The sequence below is a fragment of the Ahaetulla prasina genome, chromosome 7, assembly GCF_028640845.1.
Source record: "Ahaetulla prasina isolate Xishuangbanna chromosome 7, ASM2864084v1, whole genome shotgun sequence".
In the NCBI taxonomy this organism is placed as follows: Eukaryota; Metazoa; Chordata; class Lepidosauria; order Squamata; family Colubridae; genus Ahaetulla; species Ahaetulla prasina.
This window is the reverse complement of record NC_080545.1, coordinates 30,410,548-30,431,685: the sequence shown is the minus strand read 5'-3', so window position 1 is coordinate 30,431,685 and position 21,138 is coordinate 30,410,548. Positions and strand designations below refer to the sequence as shown.

At 44.5% G+C, this 21,138-nt stretch overlaps 1 protein-coding gene across 1 annotated transcript; it reads left to right on the top strand.

The window, feature by feature from the left end:
* The first annotated feature begins 12,688 nt into the window (after positions 1-12,688).
* Positions 12,689-16,216, top strand: LSM8 (LSM8 homolog, U6 small nuclear RNA associated). The gene is made up of 4 exons (XM_058191321.1): positions 12,689-12,805; positions 13,368-13,408; positions 15,537-15,664; positions 16,008-16,216. Exons 1-4 carry the CDS (start codon positions 12,775-12,777, stop codon positions 16,096-16,098), a joined length of 291 nt encoding a protein of 96 aa, XP_058047304.1. The 5' UTR covers positions 12,689-12,774; the 3' UTR covers positions 16,099-16,216.
* The last annotated feature ends 4,922 nt before the right edge of the window (positions 16,217-21,138 follow it).

The window sequence follows — 21,138 nt, the reverse complement described above, 5'->3', positions numbered from 1 at the left end:
GGACATAAACAGCAATTAGAAGAAATGAGGAAAATTCACGAGGCGAATAGTATGGTTTGCAGTTGATAATTAAAGTCTCTAAATTGTTGTCACAGAATTTGTAAATTATTTAAAAAAAAATAAGGATTGCCAGCAACAAAGTTACAGTCATACAGTCATAAGTGGAAAGAGATTGGTGATGGGAACGATGAGAAGATTAATAGTAGTGCAGGTTTAGTAAATAGTTTGACAGTGTTGAGGGAATTATTTGTTTAGCAGAGTGATGGCCTTCGGGAAAAAACTGTTCTTGTGTCTAGTTGTTCTGGTGTGCAGTGCTCTGTAGCATCATTTTGAGGTTAGGAGTTGAAACAGTTTATGTCCTGGATGTGAGGGATCTGTAAATATTTTCATGGCCCTCTTCTTGATTAAATCTAATAACAGCGGCAAGATTACTGATAGGACAGTATTGGAGGAAAAAAGAAGTACCTACAATAGGAGAATGGATATTGAAAGTTGCCAATTTGGCTGAGATAGCAAAAATCTCAGCCTTTTTGAAAGACAATACGCAAGAAAGATATTTAAATGAATGGAAAAAATGGATTGACTATATTCAAAACAGGTATCAGACTAAGAGTTATCAGACTGCCTTTGAATGATTAGGTTGTATCATTTTTGATTGTTTTGGGGGAGGTTAGGAATTGATGAGAATTGTAGGAATATAATTCAGTTAGGAAGGAAAATTTTTTAGTATATGTTTGTTTTATTTTTTAACTATACCTTGTGTTTGTTCCGGGAAGTCGGGGGGGGGGGGAAAGGGGGGTTTGTGAAGGGAAGGGGTTGTGGGGTTGCGGGGGAGACGGGTAAGGGGGAAAAAAGTTTTGTAAAACTTTTTCAATAAATAATTAAAAAAAAGAACTACAACTGAGCCCCGGGACACTGCAACTGCCATAAATACATGCCAGTTGCCAAATGACTGAATTTTGATCAGGACTGTGGGAATGTTGCAATGATCTAAGAGTGAAAAATGGTGATAAGTCCCTTTTTGCAGTGGCACAGTCACTAAATGAATAGCTGTAAATCGAGGATTACCTGTAAGGCCAATGAAACTCTATGGACTTTGGGGACCTTGGTTCTCTCTGAACTTGGTTAATTACAGATGTTTTCTATTTGGATAATTAAACAAACAAAGCAAGCAAACAACTAAGCTCAGACAGCACCAATGACTCCAAAACAATTGGAAATAAACCAACAAAACTCTATGATTCCTTACCTGCAGACTGTCAGCCTCCACTCCAATCCTCACATCCTTTTGTACTCTTTATATTCAGTAGTTAGATTGCATGGGTTTTTTTTGTGTAATGTAAATAGCTCATGGATTCAGTTTAAGTAGAGAGGGCCCTTTAAGAGTATCGTCTGACATGAGATAAAGGGGAGGGGAGATTGATAGTTTGAATTCAACAGGAATGTTAGAGCGCCAACGGACATTCCATTCCTGAGATGATTTACAGCCAGAGACCTGCGGAAGAAGATTACCATGGGGGGGGGGAGCAAGAAGGAGCTGGCATTGGACCAGACCTGCTGACCTCTTGGGGAGAGGAGGGACTAAAATGGGATATGGAATGTTAGCCATATTTTGTCTCAGATCCAACTTTATACTGCTGCTGTTATGTATCTTTAAATATTTTGGGCGGGAAACAAGCACGTTGCTGATTGGTTGAAGCCGCCGGTTAAACAGTATATAAAGGGTTGTTTTTCCCCAGCCAGGCTGCTGGGTTCACCATATATTAAAGAGCTGTTGTCACTACCCTGGTCTCCAGCCTCGTTACTTCCCGAACTTAACATTGGCGACGAAGGTGGGATCTCGAGGCTAAGGAGCACCAGAACCGAGCTGAAGCACGAAAGAACCGAACCCAGCAAACACAGGGCAGAAAAGCGGAGATGGCCAGTTACACTCCGCCCGCACCGTTTGACCCGGCTAGAGAGAAATGGGGAACGTATATGACCCGTTTCGAAAGCTTTCTAGAAGCCAACGAACTGCAAGGAGTTCCAGACAACCGCAAAAGGGCATACTTCTTGAGCCACTGCGGTCCCGAGGTCATCGACATCGCGGAAGCCCTGGCAGAGCCAACGCCGATACAATCGGTATCGTGGCAAACTCTGCAAACCCTGCTAAAAAACCATTTCGCGCCAACGCCGTCCAAATACGTGCGGCGTTTTGAATTTGGAGAGCGCCGACAGCTAGAGGGCGAATCCATCGGCGACTACATGGCCGCCCTGCGGAAAGCCTCAAAGTCTGTGGGTACCGAGACCTGGACGAGGTGCTGCTGGAGCAACTCATCAGGGGTCGAGACATGCGTTTGCGGGCGGCTGCTATCGAAAAGCAATCTGGCGCTGGCGAGCGCCCTGGGCGAAGCCAGGCGCATGAAATGTCAACCCAAGCGGCGGAGACACTGCAAAGCCCCTCACACCAAAGCGAGCACAAAGTCAACCCGGTGCACCAGAAGAGATCCAAACCGAATCTGACGGTGAGGATGAGGAAGGGTTTGCCGAACTGAGAAACGGGCCAAGAGAACCGGGACGAATGCGGAAGTTGCGGGGGTCAACACCAGCGCCAACGCTGCAAGTTCAAGGACGCAATATGTCGGCGGTGCGAGAAGAAGGGGCACCTAGCTCAAGTCTGTCGAGCTCCCCAACCTTCTCGCTGAAAACTCAAAACGGACAATCAGAGCGGATCGGCAAGGCGACCCGCGATTGGCTCAAACAAAAAAGGCGCGGATTCAAACCAAACGACGGTGGTCATAGGCCGCGCCTCAACCCGGGTGGAGAAGAAGATCTTCACCAAACCCAAAATAGAAGGAGTACGGTGCCGACTCGAAGTGGACACCGGGTCAGCGATCACCATCATGTCCTGGGACACTTTGGCGAAGTCACTGCCGTCAGTCGCGAAGCGCCACCTGCAAACACAACGGCTACGAGTCCACGACTACCAAGGGAATCGCATCCCTGTTCGAGGGACCACCTCCGTCCGAGTCGAGTACGGACCACACAAGAAGACCCTGCCCATCACGATCGTCGAAGGGACCCTGCCTAGTTTGTTGGGACTAGACTGGTTTCGTGCACTGGGCATGGGAGTGACCGGCATCTACAGAAGTGACTGTAACCTCAAAGACATACTCATGAACGAGTTCGAGGATGTCTTCAAGGACTGCCTGGGCAAGTACAAGGGGACCCCTATTTCCTTCAACTTAGACCCCCAGGTAGCTCCCATTAGGTTAAAGGCAAGGAGAGTCCCTTTTGCCCTAAAACCTAAAATTGACAAGGAGCTAGATAAGCTCATAAATCAGGGGATTTTGGTGCCAGTCGATCACGCAAAGTGGGAGACGCCAATCGTCACCCCAGTAAAACCAGATGGGTCAATTAGAATCTGCGCTGACTACAAGGCGACGCTAAACAAAGCCTTACAGAAAAGCGCTTACCCAGTTCCCGTGGTGCAACACTTGCTGCACTCTTTGGGGCAAGGGCAAGTCTTTGCAAAGTTAGACTTGGCTCAAGCCTACCAACAACTGCCCGTGAGCGCCAACACAGCGAAGCCCAAACGATTGTAACTCACAGGGGGCCTTCAAGTGTACCCGATTACAATTTGGGGTGAGTGTGGCACCAGGGCTGTTTCAAAATTTGATGGAACGACTTCTGCAAGGGCTCCCAGGGTAGTTCCTACGATGATGTATTGATATCAGCGGCGTAGAGGAATTGGGGAGGCGTTTGAGAAAAGTTCTGGGCATTTTCGGTCAGCGGACTAAAGGTTAAAGTGAACAAATGCCAGATAGGGGTAGAATCCGAATTCTTGGGCTACCGAATAGACAAGAAAGAATTCACCCCACTGAGAGCAAGGTCAAGGCAATCAGAAAGGCTCCAGCGCCCAAAAACAAAACAGAGCTACAGGCATTCCTGGGGCTAGTGAATTTTCTGCGGTTTTTAAAAACAAAGCGACCGTTGCTGGAACCGCTGCATAAACTTCTAGGAAAAATACTGCTTGGTCTTGGGAAAGTCGGAGAGTAGGGCTTCGAAGCAGTAAAAACCTGCTCTCGGCGACAGCCTGCTCATCCAGTATCATAGCTCATTGCCATTAGTGTTGGTTTGCGATGCCTCCCCTTACGGGGTGGGGGCTGTGCTCAGCCACAGACTGCCAAACGGCACAGAAGCCCCAATAGCCTTCTACTCCAGAACGATGTCCTCCCCAGAGAGGAACTATAGCCAGTTAGATAAGGAAGCGCTAGCAATTGTGTCAGGGGTAAAAAATTTCACGAATATGTTTTTGGGCGAGACTTTGAAATTGTGACTGACCACAGACCGCTGTTAGGAATACTGGCTGGCGACCGCCCAACGCCTGTGGCACTTTCGCCACGATTGACTCGATGGACTATTTTCTTAGCCGCTTATTCTTACAAGCTGCAGCATCGACCAGGAAAAGAAGTGGGGCATGCGGACGCGCTAAGCAGATGCCCACTACCAGGGGCGATCGAAGATCCCACTCCGGGGACGCCCATCCTGCTTATTGACTCTTTGGACTCTGGCCCAGTCACATCTAAGGAAGTGGCTCGGGCATCATACCGGGACATTATGTTAAGGACTGTACTCGGTTGGGTACAAAGAGGGTGGCCCTCCGAGCAGTTTAAGGAATTTGTAAAAAAACGTGATGAGCTCTCGGCTCAAGGGGGGTGCCTGTTATGGGGTGATCGAGTGGTAATCCCGGAGAAATTGAGGGGAAGGGTATTGGACCTCCTCCACGAGGGTCACCCAGGGATCGTAAGGATGAAGGGGCTAGCAAGAAGCTATGTGTGGTGGCCACTCATGGACTCAGAGATTGCTGAGAGGGTAGGGAAATGCCAGACTTGCCAAGAGTCCAGACCTCTACCCCCAACGGCCCCAGTCAGGGAATGGGAAAAACCCCAAGGGCCCTGGTCAAGAATCCACATTGATTTTGCTGGCCCTTTCCATGGCCAAACCTTCCTAGTGGTTGTCGACGCTTTCTCTAAATGGTTGGAGATCATACTCATGAAATCCACGACAGCCGAGGCAGTAATCGCAGCCCTGCGCCACCTATTCGCAACCCACGGGTTGCCTGACACTCTGGTGTCCGACAACGGCCCGCAATTCACGGCAGCCCAAATTTGGGAATACTTGGCAGGGGGGGGCATCCGACATGCCCTCTCGGCCCCGTTCCACCCTGCGTCGAATGGCCTTGCAGAGCGTTCCGTCCGGAGCGCTAAGGAGGCATTGTCCAGGCTCAAGCCAGGTGACTGGCAAACAAAGATAGATTTCTTTCTGGCCGTTCAGCACAGAACCCCAAGCACTGCTACAGGCAGAAGCCCAGCCGAATTATTGATGGGACGGAAGCTCCGGTGCCCCCTTGACCGTTTGAATCCCCATTACACACCAGAGGGTTACAAGGGGGAACTAGAAAAAACGAGAGAAATGGGCATAGGCGACCGAGTGTGGGCCCGCAACTATGGGGACGGCCCAAGTTGGCTCGCAGGGCAAATCATAAAAGCAACCGGTCCAAAGTCATACTTGGTTGAGTTACAAGACAACCGAGTATGGAGGCGCCACATAGATCAGATAAGGAAACGAATAGCTGAACAACCCGAGCTAAACGAGACAGATCATGACCACTCCTTATTTGAACCCACAGCTGACCATAACCCGGGGGAGGCGCAAGACTTAGCTGAGGTCCAGCGACGCCATCAGGTTCCCGATGGAAACAGCAGGGAAAACTCTAAAAGTAATCCAAGGCCGGAGGGCCAAGAAAAAGAGACTGCAAGTAATCCAGGGCCCGATGGCCTAGAGAAAGAGCTGGGAGGAGAAAAAAGCCCCTCCGACCAGCTCAAAACACCACCCAGGACTGAACCGCGCAGGTCCGAAAGAATTAGGAGACGCCCAGGTTATTTGCGTGACTACGTCGAAAAATAACATGTAAATAATATGTAAATAGTGGTAAAGTGTTTTCTGGGAGGGGAGGAGTGTTATGTATCTTTAAATATTTTGGGCGGGAAACAAGCACGTTGCTGATTGGTTGAAGCCGCCGGTTAAACAGTATATAAAGGGTTGTTTTTCCCCAGCCAGGCTGCTGGGTTCACCATATATTAAAGAGCTGTTGTCACTACCCTGGTCTCCAGCCTCGTTACTTCCCGAACTTAACAGCTGCAGTCATGATGTATTTTGTAAAAGTACTTTTCTTTATTTGCAAATGAAGTCAAGGTGTATTCTTTCCTAAATATAATCAGAGGCAGCCTGACACAGACATTTCCAGGTTGGGTAATGAAACATCTGCAAGAAAACAATAAAGCTCAGAGAGTACCAAGATCCCCATAGTTCACCTTTGAGCTACAAATATCTTCTTCTATTGAAACTCTATGGAATTAGTTTCTCAATTTCATGTGCTGTATACATTGCTGATATGGAGAAAAGTTCATGCACTTCTGCATTCTGTCTGCATTACACACTTTCCAGATAAGTATTTATTTTGGATTATATAGTCTGTATTTCCAGGGTAGTGTGTTGAAATATTGAAAGCCTTTTCAGGTATTTACTATTGCCGATCAAGAAAAAAGACTTCAAGGAGCTCAGTGTTTAGAATGTGGACAACTATAACCAGATCCCAGTGGAACACTTGCAGGATTCAATGTACCCACAGATCTGCCTCTTAACATTCTGCTTTATTTGTCACTTTTATTTTGTGACTGCAACCCGCCTTTTCATGGAAGCCAAAGCATTCACAATTTATTCTCAAAATTCCGTGTCTACTGGCCAAAATTCTGGGTGATCTGACAAATTCCTAATTGGAGTATGGCAGCAAGATGCCCCTTGAAACAACATATTAATCTCTTGCATACATTCACAGTACTGTTTTGGACAGTTTTGTAAATCCTTCCTGATCAATAAAAGAGGAAAGTTTCATAGCTTCCCGATGTGGCATTCAGATTTCTGTTAAACCATCATGGAATAATATAGCATGATTCCTAATGCAACTTTATGCAGTGGCAAATATTGCTTTAGCCTCTAATACCCGTTTTATTCTGCTGAGCGCTTTTCAGCTTGATGCGGACCGTATTCATGCATCCTTTGTTTATTGAATCAATCTACTTTCTGCATTTCCACGATAAACTGTAAAATAATGGTCCACGTCTACTGAATATGGTATATCACAAAACATAATCTGGTTTCAAACTCCCACCCGAAAACGTTATACTCAAGCAAACTTTATCATGCTGTAAAATGCATCTGGGAATGCAGGTGTGTGTAGGGTTTGCACAGCGAAAAATTTTCCCCCTCTGCATCTTGTAATACACGGGTTTTATTGTATATTTATTGTTAAGTTTGGGTATTGACGAGGCAGGAGACCAGGTTAGTGACAACAGCTCTTTAATATAGTGTGACCCAGCAAAACTCTGGAGCAAAACCTCTCCTTATATACACTTCAGCCAGAGGCTGCATCCAATCAGAAGTGAGATACTTCCCGCCTAAAACTCCCGCCAAAACTTACAGTAATACATTACACTCCTTCCCTCCCAGAAGGCACTTTGCCAATATTTACATATTACTTCTCTACGTAGTCCCGTGAGATGCGTGGGCGTCTCCTGACCCCCCCGGACCTGCGCAATTCACTTTCTGGAGTTGAGTCGAGCTTGCCGGAGGGGCTTTTCGTTCCTCTGAGCTCCTCCTCCCGGCCATCCGGCCCTGGATTATTTTCCGGCTCGGACCTGCTGTCCTCTAGAGGGACCGGAGGGTGTCGCTGGACTTCGCCTGACTCAGATAAGTCTCTGTTTGGTTCTACGCTTTCTGTTTGTTCTCGGCTCCAGTCAGCTGTGGGGTTAATTAAATCATAGTCAGGGCTGGTCTCGCCTAATTCTGCCTTATCGCTCAATCTGTTTCTTAATTGATCTATGTGGCGCCTCCAAACTCTGCCATCGTCTATTTCCACTAGGTAAGATTTGGGGCCCGTTTTGTCTATGACTATCCCCCTCTTCCAGCTTGGGCCGTCGCTGTAATTATGTGCCCACACTGAGTCTCCTATGTTTAATTCCCGGATTCTATCTGGTTTTGTTTTGAACCCGTCCTGCACGTAGTTCGGGTGTAGCCGGTCTAGCGGGCACCGTAGCTTCCGCCCCATTAATAGCTCGGCTGGGCTGCGGTGGCCACAGGGGTCCTGTGTTGACGGTTAGGAATGCGTCGATCTGTGCCTGCCAATCGCCGGGGCCGCTTCGTGATAGCGCTTCTTCGCACTCGAACAAAACGTTCAGCAAGGCCGTTCGACGCAGGGTGGAACGGCGCTGAGAGGGCATGTCGGATGCCCTCTTCAGCCAGGTACCCTTCAAATAATGCTGCGGTGAACTGTGGGCCGTTATCGGACACGAGGGTGTCCGGTAGCCCGTGCGTGGCGAAAAGGTGTTTTAGTGCTGCAATGACAGCTCCAGCGGTTGTGGATTTCATTAGATGATCTCCAGCCATTTGGAGAATGCATCCACCACAATTAGAAATGTTTGGCCGTGGAAGGGCCGGCAAAATCAATGTATGCGGGACCAAGGGCCTTGGGGTTTCTCCACTCCACACTGGGGCCGTGGGTGGTAGTGGTCTGGATTCCTGACATACCTGGCATCGCCAACCCTGTCACTGATTTCCTGTCCATTAGGGGCCACCAAACATAGCTCCTGGCTAGCCCTTCATTCTTACAATTCCTGGGTGACCCTCATGCAGTAGTTCCAGGACTTTTTCTCAGCTTCTCTGGAACTACCACCCTATCCCCCAGAGCAGGCACCCCTTGCACAGACAATTCTCTTTTCTTTGCAAACTCTCTAAACGTCGCCCGCGAGCGGGCCATCCCTTTGAACCCAACCGATTACAGTTCTTAAAACAATGTCCCGGTAGGAGGCCCGAGCCACTTCCTGCGATGTGACTGGGCCAGAGTCCCAAGAGTCAATTAGTAGAACGGGGGCGCCCGGAGTAGGGTCCTCGATTTCCCCGGGCAATGGGCATCTGCTCAATGCGTCCGCATGCCCCAGCTCTTTTCCAGGTCGATGCTGCAGTTTGTAAGAGTAGGCGGCCAGAAAAATAGTCCATCTGGTCAGCAATAGTGGTCCCAATAGTGGTCTGTGGTCAGTGATAATTTCAAAGTCTCTCCCAAAAACGTATTCGTGAAATTTTTTCACCCCTGACACTATTGCGAGAGCCTCCCTATCTAGCTGGCTGTAATTCCTCTCAGCCGGGGACATTGTTCGTGAATAGAACGCTATAGGGGCTTCAGTGCCGTTTGGGAGTCTGTGGCTAAGTACCGCTCCTACTCCATAGGGGGACGCATCACAAACCAATACTAACGGCAGTCTGTTGTTGTATTGTATTAACAGGCTATCGCTTGATAGCAAACTTTTTACTGCCTCAAATGCCCTATTCTCTGACTTCCCCCATGACCAAGCAGTGTTTTTTCCAAGCAATTTATGCAGCGGTTCAGCAACGTTGCCTTGTCTTTTAAAAACACGGCGTAAAGTTTACCAGACCCAGGAAAGCCTGGAGTTCTGTCTTGTTTTTGGGTGCTGGGGCTCTCTTTATCGCCTTGACTTTGCTCTCAGTGGGGTGAATCCCTTTTTGTCTATTCTATAGCCCAAAATTCAACAGATTCGACCCCTATCTGACACTTGCTTGCTTTGACTTTTAATCCTGCCGCCTAAAATTGCCAAAACTTTCCTTAACCGCTTCCCCAGTTCTCTTAAATCTTCCCTGATACCAACACATCATCGAAATAGGTACGACTCCGGTAACCCTTGTAGGAGCCGCTCCATCAAATTTTGGAATAGCCCGGGCCACACTCACCCGAACTGTAACCGGGTGCACTTAAAGGCACCCGTGCGTTACAATGGTCTGGGCTTCAGCTGTGCTAGCATCTACGGGTAGCTGTTGGTACGCTTGTGCCAAGTCTAATTTGGCGAAAACTTGTCCGTGCCTAGTGAGTGCAATAAGTGTTGCACTACTGGAACTGGGTAGGCGCTCTTTGCAATGCTTTGTTTAAGGTAGCCTTGTAATCAGCGCAAATTCTTATGGACCCGTCTGGTTTTATAGGGTGACGATTGGCGTCTCCCATTTGGCATGGTCAACTGGCACTAGTATCCCTGGCTGACTAATTTATCTAACTCTTTGTCGATTTTAGGTTTGAGTGCAAAGGAACCCTCCTTGCCTTTAACCTAATGGGAGCTATTTGGGGTCTAAATTGAAGGAGATAGGGGTCCCTTGTACTTGCCTAAATGGTCCTCGAATACGCCTGCAATTCCTCCATTAGGGCGTTTGCAGGTTGCATCCGCTCCGGTGGACGCCAGTCACCCCCATTCCCAACGCCTGGAACCAGTCTAACCCCAGCAAGCTTGGCAAGGTTCCCTCGACTAACGTGATGGGCAGGGTCTTTTCGTATGTCCCGTACTTGACCTCGACGGTCGTTGTCCCTCGAACAGGGATGCGGTTGCCCTGGTAATCCTGCACCGAGCCGTTGTTTCTGTAGCTTGCGCTGCGATGTGCGGCAAGGCTTTCACAAAAGTGTCCCAGGACATGATTGTGATTGCTGATCCTGTGTCTACTTCCAGTCGGCACGGTACGCCTTCAATTGTCGGGTTTGTGAAGATCTTTTCTTCGATGCGGGTAGTTGCGTGGTCTATGGTAACAGTCATTCGGTTTGACTTCGCTCTTTCTTTCCTGGCCAATCGCGGGTCGCCTCGCCGATCTCGCGCTCTGATTGGCTGGTTTGAAATTTCGGCGGAATGTGGGGTTTGCATCTCTGACTCAGAGCCGCTCTGATTGGCCGATTTGAATTTTCGGGGAAGGTTGGGGTGCTCGGCAGACTTGAGCCAGGTGCCCTTCCTTTCACACCGCCGCAAATGGCGCCCTGAACTTACATCTTTGGCGCTGATGTCGCCCGCAACTTCCGCATTCCTCCGGTCTTCCCTTGTCGATTTTCCGTGTAGTGGACTTCTTCCTCCTCTTCGCTGGTTGACTCACGATAGGTTTCTTCGTGGTGGACTGTGCTCGGCTTTGCGCCCGCCATCGGCGTGAGTCGCTTTGTAAGGTGTCTGCTGCATGGTTGGACATCTCATGGGCTCTGGCTTCGTCCAGAGCGTTTTAATGTCAGGTTGCTCTTGGCTAGCAACCGTCTCCTCAAACGGATGTCTCTGACCCCCGTATAAGTTGTTCCAGCAGCTCTTCGTCCAGATCGCGGTACTGCAATGCTTGGAGGCTTGTCTCAGGGCTGCCATGTAGTCGCTGATAGACTCGCCTTCTTGTTGCCTGCGCTCCCCAAACTCGTACCGTTGAACGTATTTGGCCGGGGGTGGTGCGTAGTGATTCTTCAGGAGGGTCTGAAGGGTCTGCCACGATACGGAGTGTAGCGGTGTTGGCTCCGCTAGGGCTTCTGCGACGGCGATGACTGCGGACCCACAGTGGCTTATGAAGTAAGCCCGTTTGCGGTTGTCGGAGACTCCCTGTAGCTCGTTTGCCTCCAGGAAACTTTCGAAACGGGTCATATATATTCCCCATGTCTCCTGGGCAGGGTCAAACGGAGTGGGTGGCGTGTAGCCGGTCATCGCTGCATTCGCTATCACCTTGCTGGGTTTGATTCTCGTAGTGAGTTCAGCTCTGTTCTGGTGCTCTGCCTCAAGATCCCACCTTCGTCGCCAATGTTAAGTTTGGGTATTGACGAGGCAGGAGACCAGGTTAGTGACAACAGCTCTTTAATATAGTGTGACCCAGCAAAACTCTGGAGCAAAACCTCTCCTTATATACACTTCAGCCAGAGGCTGCATCCAATCAGAAGTGAGATACTTCCCGCCTAAAACTCCCGCCAAAACTTACAGTAATACATTACATTTATGTTGGCCCACTGTGAAGACCTATCATTTCTGATTCTAAAATGCAATTGCAAATAACTTTACGGTCGGCTGATTCGGTGCATAATCCTTCAGCGACACCGAACCGTGTCTTCCCACTCAAATAGACCACCAAGCCCTGCAATTGGGAAGAGTGAGCCAAAGAAGGGGTCTCGAACCTTGGTCACTTTAAGCCTGGCGGACTTCAACTCCCAGAATTCCTCAGCAAAGCAAAGCTGCCTGAGGAATTCTGGGAGTTGCAGTCCACAAGTCTTAAAAGTTGTCAAGGTTGGAGACCCCTGCTTTGGCTCACTCTCTTCCCAATTGCAGGGCTTGGTGGTCTATCAGATGGAGAAGCCTTCACCAGAGGCGCTCGGACTCCCGCAGTCCTGTTCCGTCCCGCGTATGATCGCGAGAAAGACCGATAACATCCGGTCACCATAGACTCGCCTAATGGCTAAGCATCTCTTAAACTCTACACCTTTAACTGGGAAGGAATGCTGCTTCCGGATATTGGCGCCATTTTTAATTAACTGTGTTATATTAACATTCTAAGGCTATCTTTCTTTTCAATTTGAAGAGAGGTGTATAAAATATATAGGTCTGCTAACCAGACATATTTTTGGTGCGGTAACCGTAATTTCCGTTAGAAAAAAATGGAACCGGAAGAGTCCTTTCCTACCGAAGATGTGACTGTTCTACCCTTTTTCTACATCTTCAGAATCTACAGAACGCATGCTCTGCAGAACTTTGGCGTCTCTCGCTCGCTCGCGCGCGCGCGCCGTCACGAAAGTCCATGCCACGTGAAACAATTTAGTTTCTCGTTTGTGATTGGGAAACCTCGCGATATCTTATACTGTGCGACCGAGCGTAGGATTCAATAGGGATCGTCGCTATGACCTCCGCGTTGGAAAACTACATCAACCGTATCCTTCCTTTGCCACAAACTCTACAAACGTGGTGAAAAATACGCGACTGCTGAAGGGGCGAAGCGGGAATGGGATGAGAAAGTAAAGCGTTGAGGGGCTCCCGTCTAATTTCGCATTTCAGTGTTCGCCATTGTTCCGCGCGCGCATGGGATTGTTCGGCGGCCTGCAATTGGCTGCAAGGTCTGCCATTCTCTTTTTTCAGAATCGGCTCCGCTTGGATGGTTCGATTCCGTGCGAAGGGGCGGGCTTTGCTGTAGAATGAAAGCGACGCCCTGCTGGGCGGTGCAATCGACTCTGGAGGGTTTCTTGAAAATGGGACAGTAAGAGAGCATACGAAGTATATGCCTATACAGGCATCAAATTTTTGTGAAGAAAAGAGCATAATTGCCGAAGTTTTGGTTTTGAATGGGGAGAGATCCAGCTTCGTAAAGGGCTCTATATGTAGCATTAGCAAGTGTTATTAGTATTCTTTTCATTTGGCAGGAGCATACACACACACACACACACACACGTTCACAAACACACACAATTTAAGGTTATTCCTTGACATGAATTTTAGGTACTGTTGCTGTGATTACTTCAGATGGTCGAATGATTGTGGTGAGATTTCCTCTTAAACGCATTATTTTCTAAAACGTTTGACTTGTATCAAAAATAGGCTGTTGTGCTATTTTCCTGCCACTAGTGTTAAAATCGCATTCAGGACTTTTTTGCCCATTGTGGAAACAATCGGTGTGATATCCTTGTGATTACAGCATGGATATCTAGATTTGCAGCATTAACCGGTAATCATTAATTAACCCTAACCCAATTTTTGAGGGAGAAAAGTGTGCAATGAAATAAGTGGATATAATTGATTGGTTATGGTGGCCTAGCGGTTAAGACACTGGGTTTGTCTATCACAGGGGTCAGCAACCTTAAACACTCAGAGCCTCTTGGACCCGTTTCCCACAAAACAAAACTGGGAGCCACAAAACCTGGGTGGGCGTGGAACAACTCAATGTCACTCACTCCCACCCAGTCACATGACCCCACAGCCACGCCTCCCCAGGTTTTGTGACTCCATGTTTTCTATGGGAAATAGGTAACTCCAGTGGTGAAATCCAATTTTTTTTTACTACGGGTTCTGTGGGCATGGTTTGGTGGGTGTGGCGTGGCTTGGTGGGCGTCGCAGGGGAAGGATATTGCAAAATCTCCATTTGCACCAACTGGGGTCAGCCAGAGGTGGCATTTACCGGTTCTCCGAACTACTCAAAATTTCTGCTGCCGGTTCTCCAGAACCTGTCAACCTGCTTGATTTCACCCGTGGGTAATTTCCTCTCTGTCTCTCTCTCCCCCCCCCCTTCATCTTTTTTCTTTTTCTCTATCTCCTTTCCCTCCCTCCCTCTTATCTTTCTCTTTCTCTCATTTGTCTTTTTCTATCTCCCTATCACCCTCTCTATCTCCTTCTCATCCCTCTCTCATTTCTTTCTCTCTGTGTCTCTTTCTCTCCCCCACCCCCCTGTCTCTGTGTGTGTGTCTCTATGGCTGTGTATGTGTGTGTCTCGCTCTCTCTCACTCCCTGCCTCTGTCTCTTCTCACTCTCGGAAAGCCCTGCAGCCCTGCGTGCTCTCTTTGGGGCTTTTTGCCAGCTGTTTTTTTCCCCTTTTGGAAAGCCAAGCTGGTGGAGCAATGGGTGCAACCTGCAGAAGAGACTTCCTTCCTCCTCCCCATCCTCCTCTCTCACCCCTAACTGGCTGTGGCAGGACTGGGAAGGTGTGCATGAGAGAAGGGGGGAGGGAAGCCTCCGCCACAGGTTGCGCTCATTGTTCCGCCAGCCCGGCTTTCCAAAAGGAAGAAAAAAAAAACAGCTGGCGAAAAGCCCCAAAGAGACCACACAAGGCTAAAGCAAACAGAAATATAGCTCTTTCTGAAAGAGCTGAGATCGGGGAAGGCACAGAAACAGAAAGCGGGGCGGGCAGGGGCGGACAAGGGAGGTGGAAGGCCAGGCTTGGGGGATAGCCCCCAGCTTGCAAGATCCGACCCCGCTGTTCTCTCCCAGCAGCCTTTGATGGTGGCAACAGCAAATGTACCAAATGCTGTTGCCGCGCAAAGGCAAGTGCAGGGGTGCTTTGTTCCCACACTAAGGGTCCGACCATGCCACTACTGTGACAGGGTGACGGGAAGCCGAGGCAGAGGGCCCAAAGAGTCACATATGGCCCTGGAGCCACAGGTTGCCGACCCCTGGTCTATCAGAATGTTGGCAGCTTGAGATCCAACTACTGGGTGATGCTGTGAGCTCCTGTTCTTGCTCCAGGTCCTGCCAACCTAGCAGTTTGAAAGCATGGAAATGCAGGTAGGTAAATAGGTACCATTTCAGAGGGAAGGTAACAGCATTCCATGTGCCTTTCTGTATAGTCATGCTGGCCACAATGATGTCTCCTTTAGCTAGGAAATGAGATGAGCACTACCCCCTAGATCACACTTGACTGAAAAGGAGAAATCTTTACCTTTATAATTGATTGATGTATAAAAACTCACTGATAAGCAAAAAACAAACAAACAAACAAACCCCCAAAACCCCTAAGAGTCCAGACCTGGTTTGATGTCAATATGTAATTTACTGTTATCCATCTCATTTAAATATGAATTGCTGTTCAGATTTTTAAAGGTTAAAAAATAAAGAATTGTAACAAATATGCTTTACGAATGAAAATTTGATAGATTGCATTTATGTATTTTATTTTAGGGCACTCTCAAGGGCTTTGATCAGACAATCAATTTGATTTTGGATGAGAGCCATGAAAGAGTATTCAGTTCTTCACAAGGAGTGGAACAAGTAGTATTAGGATTATACATTGTGAGAGGAGATAATGTGTAAGTTTTATCATTTTGAAGTTAATGTAATCCCAGCTGCATTTAGGGTATGAAATCACCTGTTATTTAAGAGCCTATCTGGAAACCAGGTTATTGGTATCCCTCTAAGCTGTGATTCTTAAGTTTTTCCCCCAATTATGTGATAATTATTTTAGTACAATGCACATGGGCTAGATATTATATCCTTTTTTTGTAGAATTTCATTAATACTTTTCAGTTTGCTGCAAAGTATGAAAATAATATTAAGTAAAAATAGCTATTTTTGTAATAGAATGGCATGCAGGTTCTGTTGGTATTTAATTTAAAATATATGTAATTAGAGCAATCAAAATTTCTTTTTCAGAGCTGTAATTGGAGAAATAGATGAAGAAACAGATTCATCCCTTGACTTGGGAAATATTCGAGCAGAACCTTTGAACTCAGTTGTACATTGAAAGACAGTGTATTTATACAATGGCATGACTCCTTTTTAAAATTTGCATAATTTGGATCATTTATACTTATTTTTTACTGTTATAGCTTTATGTAAATTAAAGTATACATTTTACTACTGACTCATGTATTTAGAACTCCAACATAGCAATCCGAAAAAGCAACTTTAAAACTGTTACCTAGAAGTGTTATAGCTTAGAACATAAGGAAATGAAAATTCTAAACTGCTGACACAAAAGGAATATTTTGCTGGGAAAAACATTCAGAAAAAGCAATGATTTTAAAATTTTATTAAATAAATCACATTAACTACAAGTGTACTTAATAAATAATAAAAATATTTTTAATTTCTTAAAAAACGACTGGGCGGTTTTGGCCATTGTAATTTATTATGCCATTTTAAATGATTGAATGTATTCATGTTAGTGAGGATGATTTGCAACAGTACGAATGAAACTTCCCTTTCCATCCCAGCCTATAGTTCAGTGTGCAAGATCCTTCTAATCTTCCAGCTGCGATTAGGAGACAAAATTCCACTACCAGATATCATTCTTCTATTGAATGGAACTGCTAAAAGTTGTGATACATCTTGGGGCGTGTGTGTGTGTATGTGTGTGTGTGTGTAAGCTTCCTATGTGCTAATATTCAAAATTAATGGAATTTCCAAAAATTGTAAACTTAAGACACATTGTATCACTTGAGAATATTCTATCTCAGTGGCACCGGATACCTTACAGCACCACCCATGAAACACTAAAAAATAAACAATAACCTGAACCATTAGCTCAAAATATACAAAATACTTCATAGTAGAGTCCTTCGGGAGAAGGGCGGTATAAAAATCTAATAAATAAATAGATTGTGGTCCCTGTTTTGTTCTCTTGACCACCCCCATATTTTTTCTTTATTAAATTCATACTAGCCTATGACTTATAAAACTGTAGTTGTTAAGTTTGTTGTTATATAAGGGACTTCCGGTTGGCTCTGCTTCGTTGATGGCGGTCTTTTTTAGACCGTTAACCCAGTGAGTCCGTAGAGCCGCCAGGACAGCGTAAATCAGCTGTCTGGTGGCTTGAAAATCTCTCCCTTGGGCGAAGAGGGAGAGATGAGCATTCGGGCTGAAGTTGAGCTCCCCGGAGAAGCCCCAGAAAAGTTTCTGGAGGCTTGAGGGTAGCGCTCCTTCTAAAGCCTGAAGGAAGATCCGGAACCGGAGGGCATCTGCCTTTTGGCAGAAAAAAACATAGCGTCCAATCTCCACAGCAGAAATGGATTTGTGATGGATTGTAACATGGATAGAGCAGAAACTGGAGTTCTAGCATTTGTTTGCAAAAAGACTGTAAGCCCCTAATAGAGGACACATTTGTTGCAAAGATAGAGAAGAAAGCAAATGGCGTTTTGTGGAATGCAAGCAAATGGCGATTTGTGTATTGGAAATGAAAGTTAAGGAAATGCTTATTAACAGCCAGTGTGGAATCAGGAGGTATACAAGAAGATACTGACTAAATGGAAGAAATGAGAATTTTATGATTTATATTTTTTCTTCTTTGGGATTATAGTGATTCAGAAGAAAAGCCTTTTGAATCTTTTCTTTTTAACCATTTTTTGTCTTTTTTTTTTTTTTTTTTTGGTTACTGGGTAGGTTTTATATTTTAAAAATGGCTTTTAAGCAAATAGTACCAAAAGCCACTAAAAATTTTGAAACTTCTTCAGTTCAGATACGAAAATTAAAAGAAGATATTAAAGAGGAATTAAGGAATTTTTTTACAGGCGTTTCTGGAGGTTCATCTTTCAGAAATAGATCAAAAATTTGATGAAATAGAGAAAGAGATGTTGGATTTTAAGGAAGTGGTGGAAGAGCAGAAGAGGGAAATGAAAATGATAAAGGATGCAATTTCGCAAATATTAAGGTCTTGTATTCAGATGGAGGATAGTTTGGAAGCACTTAATAAAGTTAATTTAGAGTTGCAAAGGAAAATAGAGGAAATTCAAAAGAATCAAAATAACTGGAACTTAGATAATAAGATAGAAGATATACAGGCTAAGGTAGATAGGGCAGATGAAGAAAGAGTAATATTACAATATAGATTAATGGAATATGCTATAAGGGTGAGGGGGTTGAAGGAAGGTAGGAAGGAAAATTTAAAACAGATTTTTACGCAAGCTTTTGCTCAGATAAAGGGTGTGGAGCCAGAAGACTGAGGTTAATATTGAAAGAATTTATCGTGTTAATTCTTGGTGGGCAAGACAAAATAGATTACCGAGGGATGTGGTTATTTATTTTACAACTAAAAAAGTTAGGTATGAAATCTTGCAAGCTTTTTATAAAAATAAATTTCAAATATTGGGACAAGATATAAAAATGATGAAGGAAATTCTTCCCAAAATGTTAAGAAAGAGAAGAGAATTTGCTTTTTTTAGTGGATGAGTTTAAGAAACAACAGATATATTTTAGATGGGAAGTTCCAGTGGGTTTGTCAGTGAATTTTAAAGGTAGAAAGTATTTTCTTAGTACAGTTGTGAAAGCAAGAAATTTTTACATTAATGTTTTAAAGAGTGGGAATCCTTTGTTGTTAGATGCTAAGTTAACTGGTCTGGAGATGATGGAAAATAGAATAGGAGAGGGGAGGAATGTTTAAGATGTGAATATGATGATTATGGTTGATTTTTAGAATTGATTTGTTTAGGATATAAATTATAGGATTTTTGTTATTTGTTATTTGTAAGATATAAACCTATGGGATGATACTATTTAATTTTGAAGGATGGAAAGTAAAATTTATGAATAGATTAATGTTGTGGATGTAATGATGTTAATTGTTTATTGTCATATTTTGGATGTAATTTAAATGATTATTCGTTTTAATTGATATGCCTTGGATATAAGTTTATAGATAGCAAAAGTTATGAAGTTAAGTTGGAAATACCGTACCTGAGAGAGTTTTATTCGTAATGATATTTGATTGATGGAGTAATATTGGAAGACTGGACAGTAAATGTTATGACAATTGAAATATATAAGTGATGAAAATTTGAGTTCGAGAAGATGGACTGTAATTTAAGAAATGGACTTATGAAATTTGAAGAAATATACAAGTGGAGAAAATTTGAATTTGAGAAGATGGACTAATTTTAAAAATGGACTGTAAGAAGAAGTAATCTATGAAGGGAAGATTGTACTTGTATTGTTCTTTTTTTTATTCTTTCTTATCTCTATTTTTATTGTAAGGGGATTTAAAGTTTTAGAGAGGGGTGGGAGTTTATGTATATTTAGTATATCTTAGCTTGTGATTGTTGGTTATAATACCCAGTATTTGCTCTGGGAAGTCCGGGGGGGGGGGTGGAGGGAAGAGAGGAGGAAGGGGGAGAGGGGAGGAAAATGATACATGGATTGGTTATCAATGTACAGTAATGATTGAAGATACGAAATTAAAATTTGAAATGAAATTGGGGCTGCTTGACTGCCATTTCAGGAGGAAAGGGAGAGAAGAGTAGAAGGAGGGAAGAAAGTAGGTAGGAAAGAGGTGAGAAGGAGGAGGGGAATAAGAAGGTTAGAAAGGGTGGAAGAAGGGAGGAGTGGAGAAGGAGGAGAGGAAGTAGTAAAGTGAAGGAGATGAAGGAAGGGGAAAGTAGTAGAAGGTAAAGGGAGGTTGTGAAGAAAGGAAGTGGCAGTCGGGCAGGCCCGAATCAGCAATAAATATAAATTAATGATTAATGATGGATAACAGATTGTACATAAATATGATGTTGGAAAATGGAAATAAAAAAACATTTTTTGATAAAAAAAAGTTTGTTGTTATATGTATATTAAAAAAGTCCTTCCTAGATCTACTCTTATACTTTTAATTAATTTGCATGTTGTCAGGTAGATTACTATGTTTTTCTGATACATTTATTTATGCCTTAAAATGCATTCCATAGACATGATATACTGTTATTAATCACTTTTACATAGGTTCAGCGTTAGACATCCCATACTAATAATATGCTATTCCAGCAGTAGTGCCAAGAGACATCTGATCTGTATTTTTAAGTAATGCTGAAAATGCACTGAAAATTTGATTATAACAAACCTCAAGCATTTTCTCTGCATACATATAACTACAAACTTAACAAAAGCAGTTTTATAAGTCATAGGCTGGTATGAATTTACTAAAGAAAAAATATGGGGGTGGTCAAGAGAACAAAACAGGGGCCACAAGACTGAAGTATTTTCTCTACATACAAGTGCACGGTGACAGATATGCATCCTATTTAAAAGTTAAGTAATCAAGTCATACCTACAAGTTTGCAGACTTTATTCAAATCAAAAATAAATTCTTTAAAAAATCTAGATACTGCTGTCTTGCTTTGGAAACTTGATCTTGGTTTGTATTTGATTTTTTTGAAGATCCATCCAACTGATCCTATAGGGGAGACTCTTAACAGAGCCAGCATCAAGTTCAGCTTTAGCTGAAAAACGAGTATTTTTTATACGTTTCATAGTATCTGATGAAGTGACAATGGTATCAGAATGCCAATTTTGTTGGATATTATAAGCATTATTTTTAACAGTGTTTATTTTGCTATGGAAGAAAAAAACAGAACTTCCTAGCCATAGTGTATACCATTGCAAACTTTATACACATTTTAGAAAGAAGGATAACAGTTTTGCCCTAAATTATCAATGTCTCCTATGCAGAATAAATTATACTGGAACAGTCAGCGGGAATGCTTTATATATAGCAGAAATCAGGCTACAAAGTGCAATAATCTCAATATTATAGGCTTTCTGGAATGCTTTTAATAGAAGAGAATATATGTAGCTCAGGATTGAATTGTGGAATTCTTGGTGCTCTGAGCTTGTTTGTTTACTTGCAGGCATTTAATTACCCAACTAGGTAACAGCATCAGTGCTAGTGAGTGATTTGCTATATTTATGTACAGTATATATATATGTACAGTATGTGTGTGCGTATGCGCGAGTGCACACACTAAACAAAGCTCCACACTTAATAGCAGTGATCTTACATAGATCACTGCAAACGACCAAGATCAGAGAACAA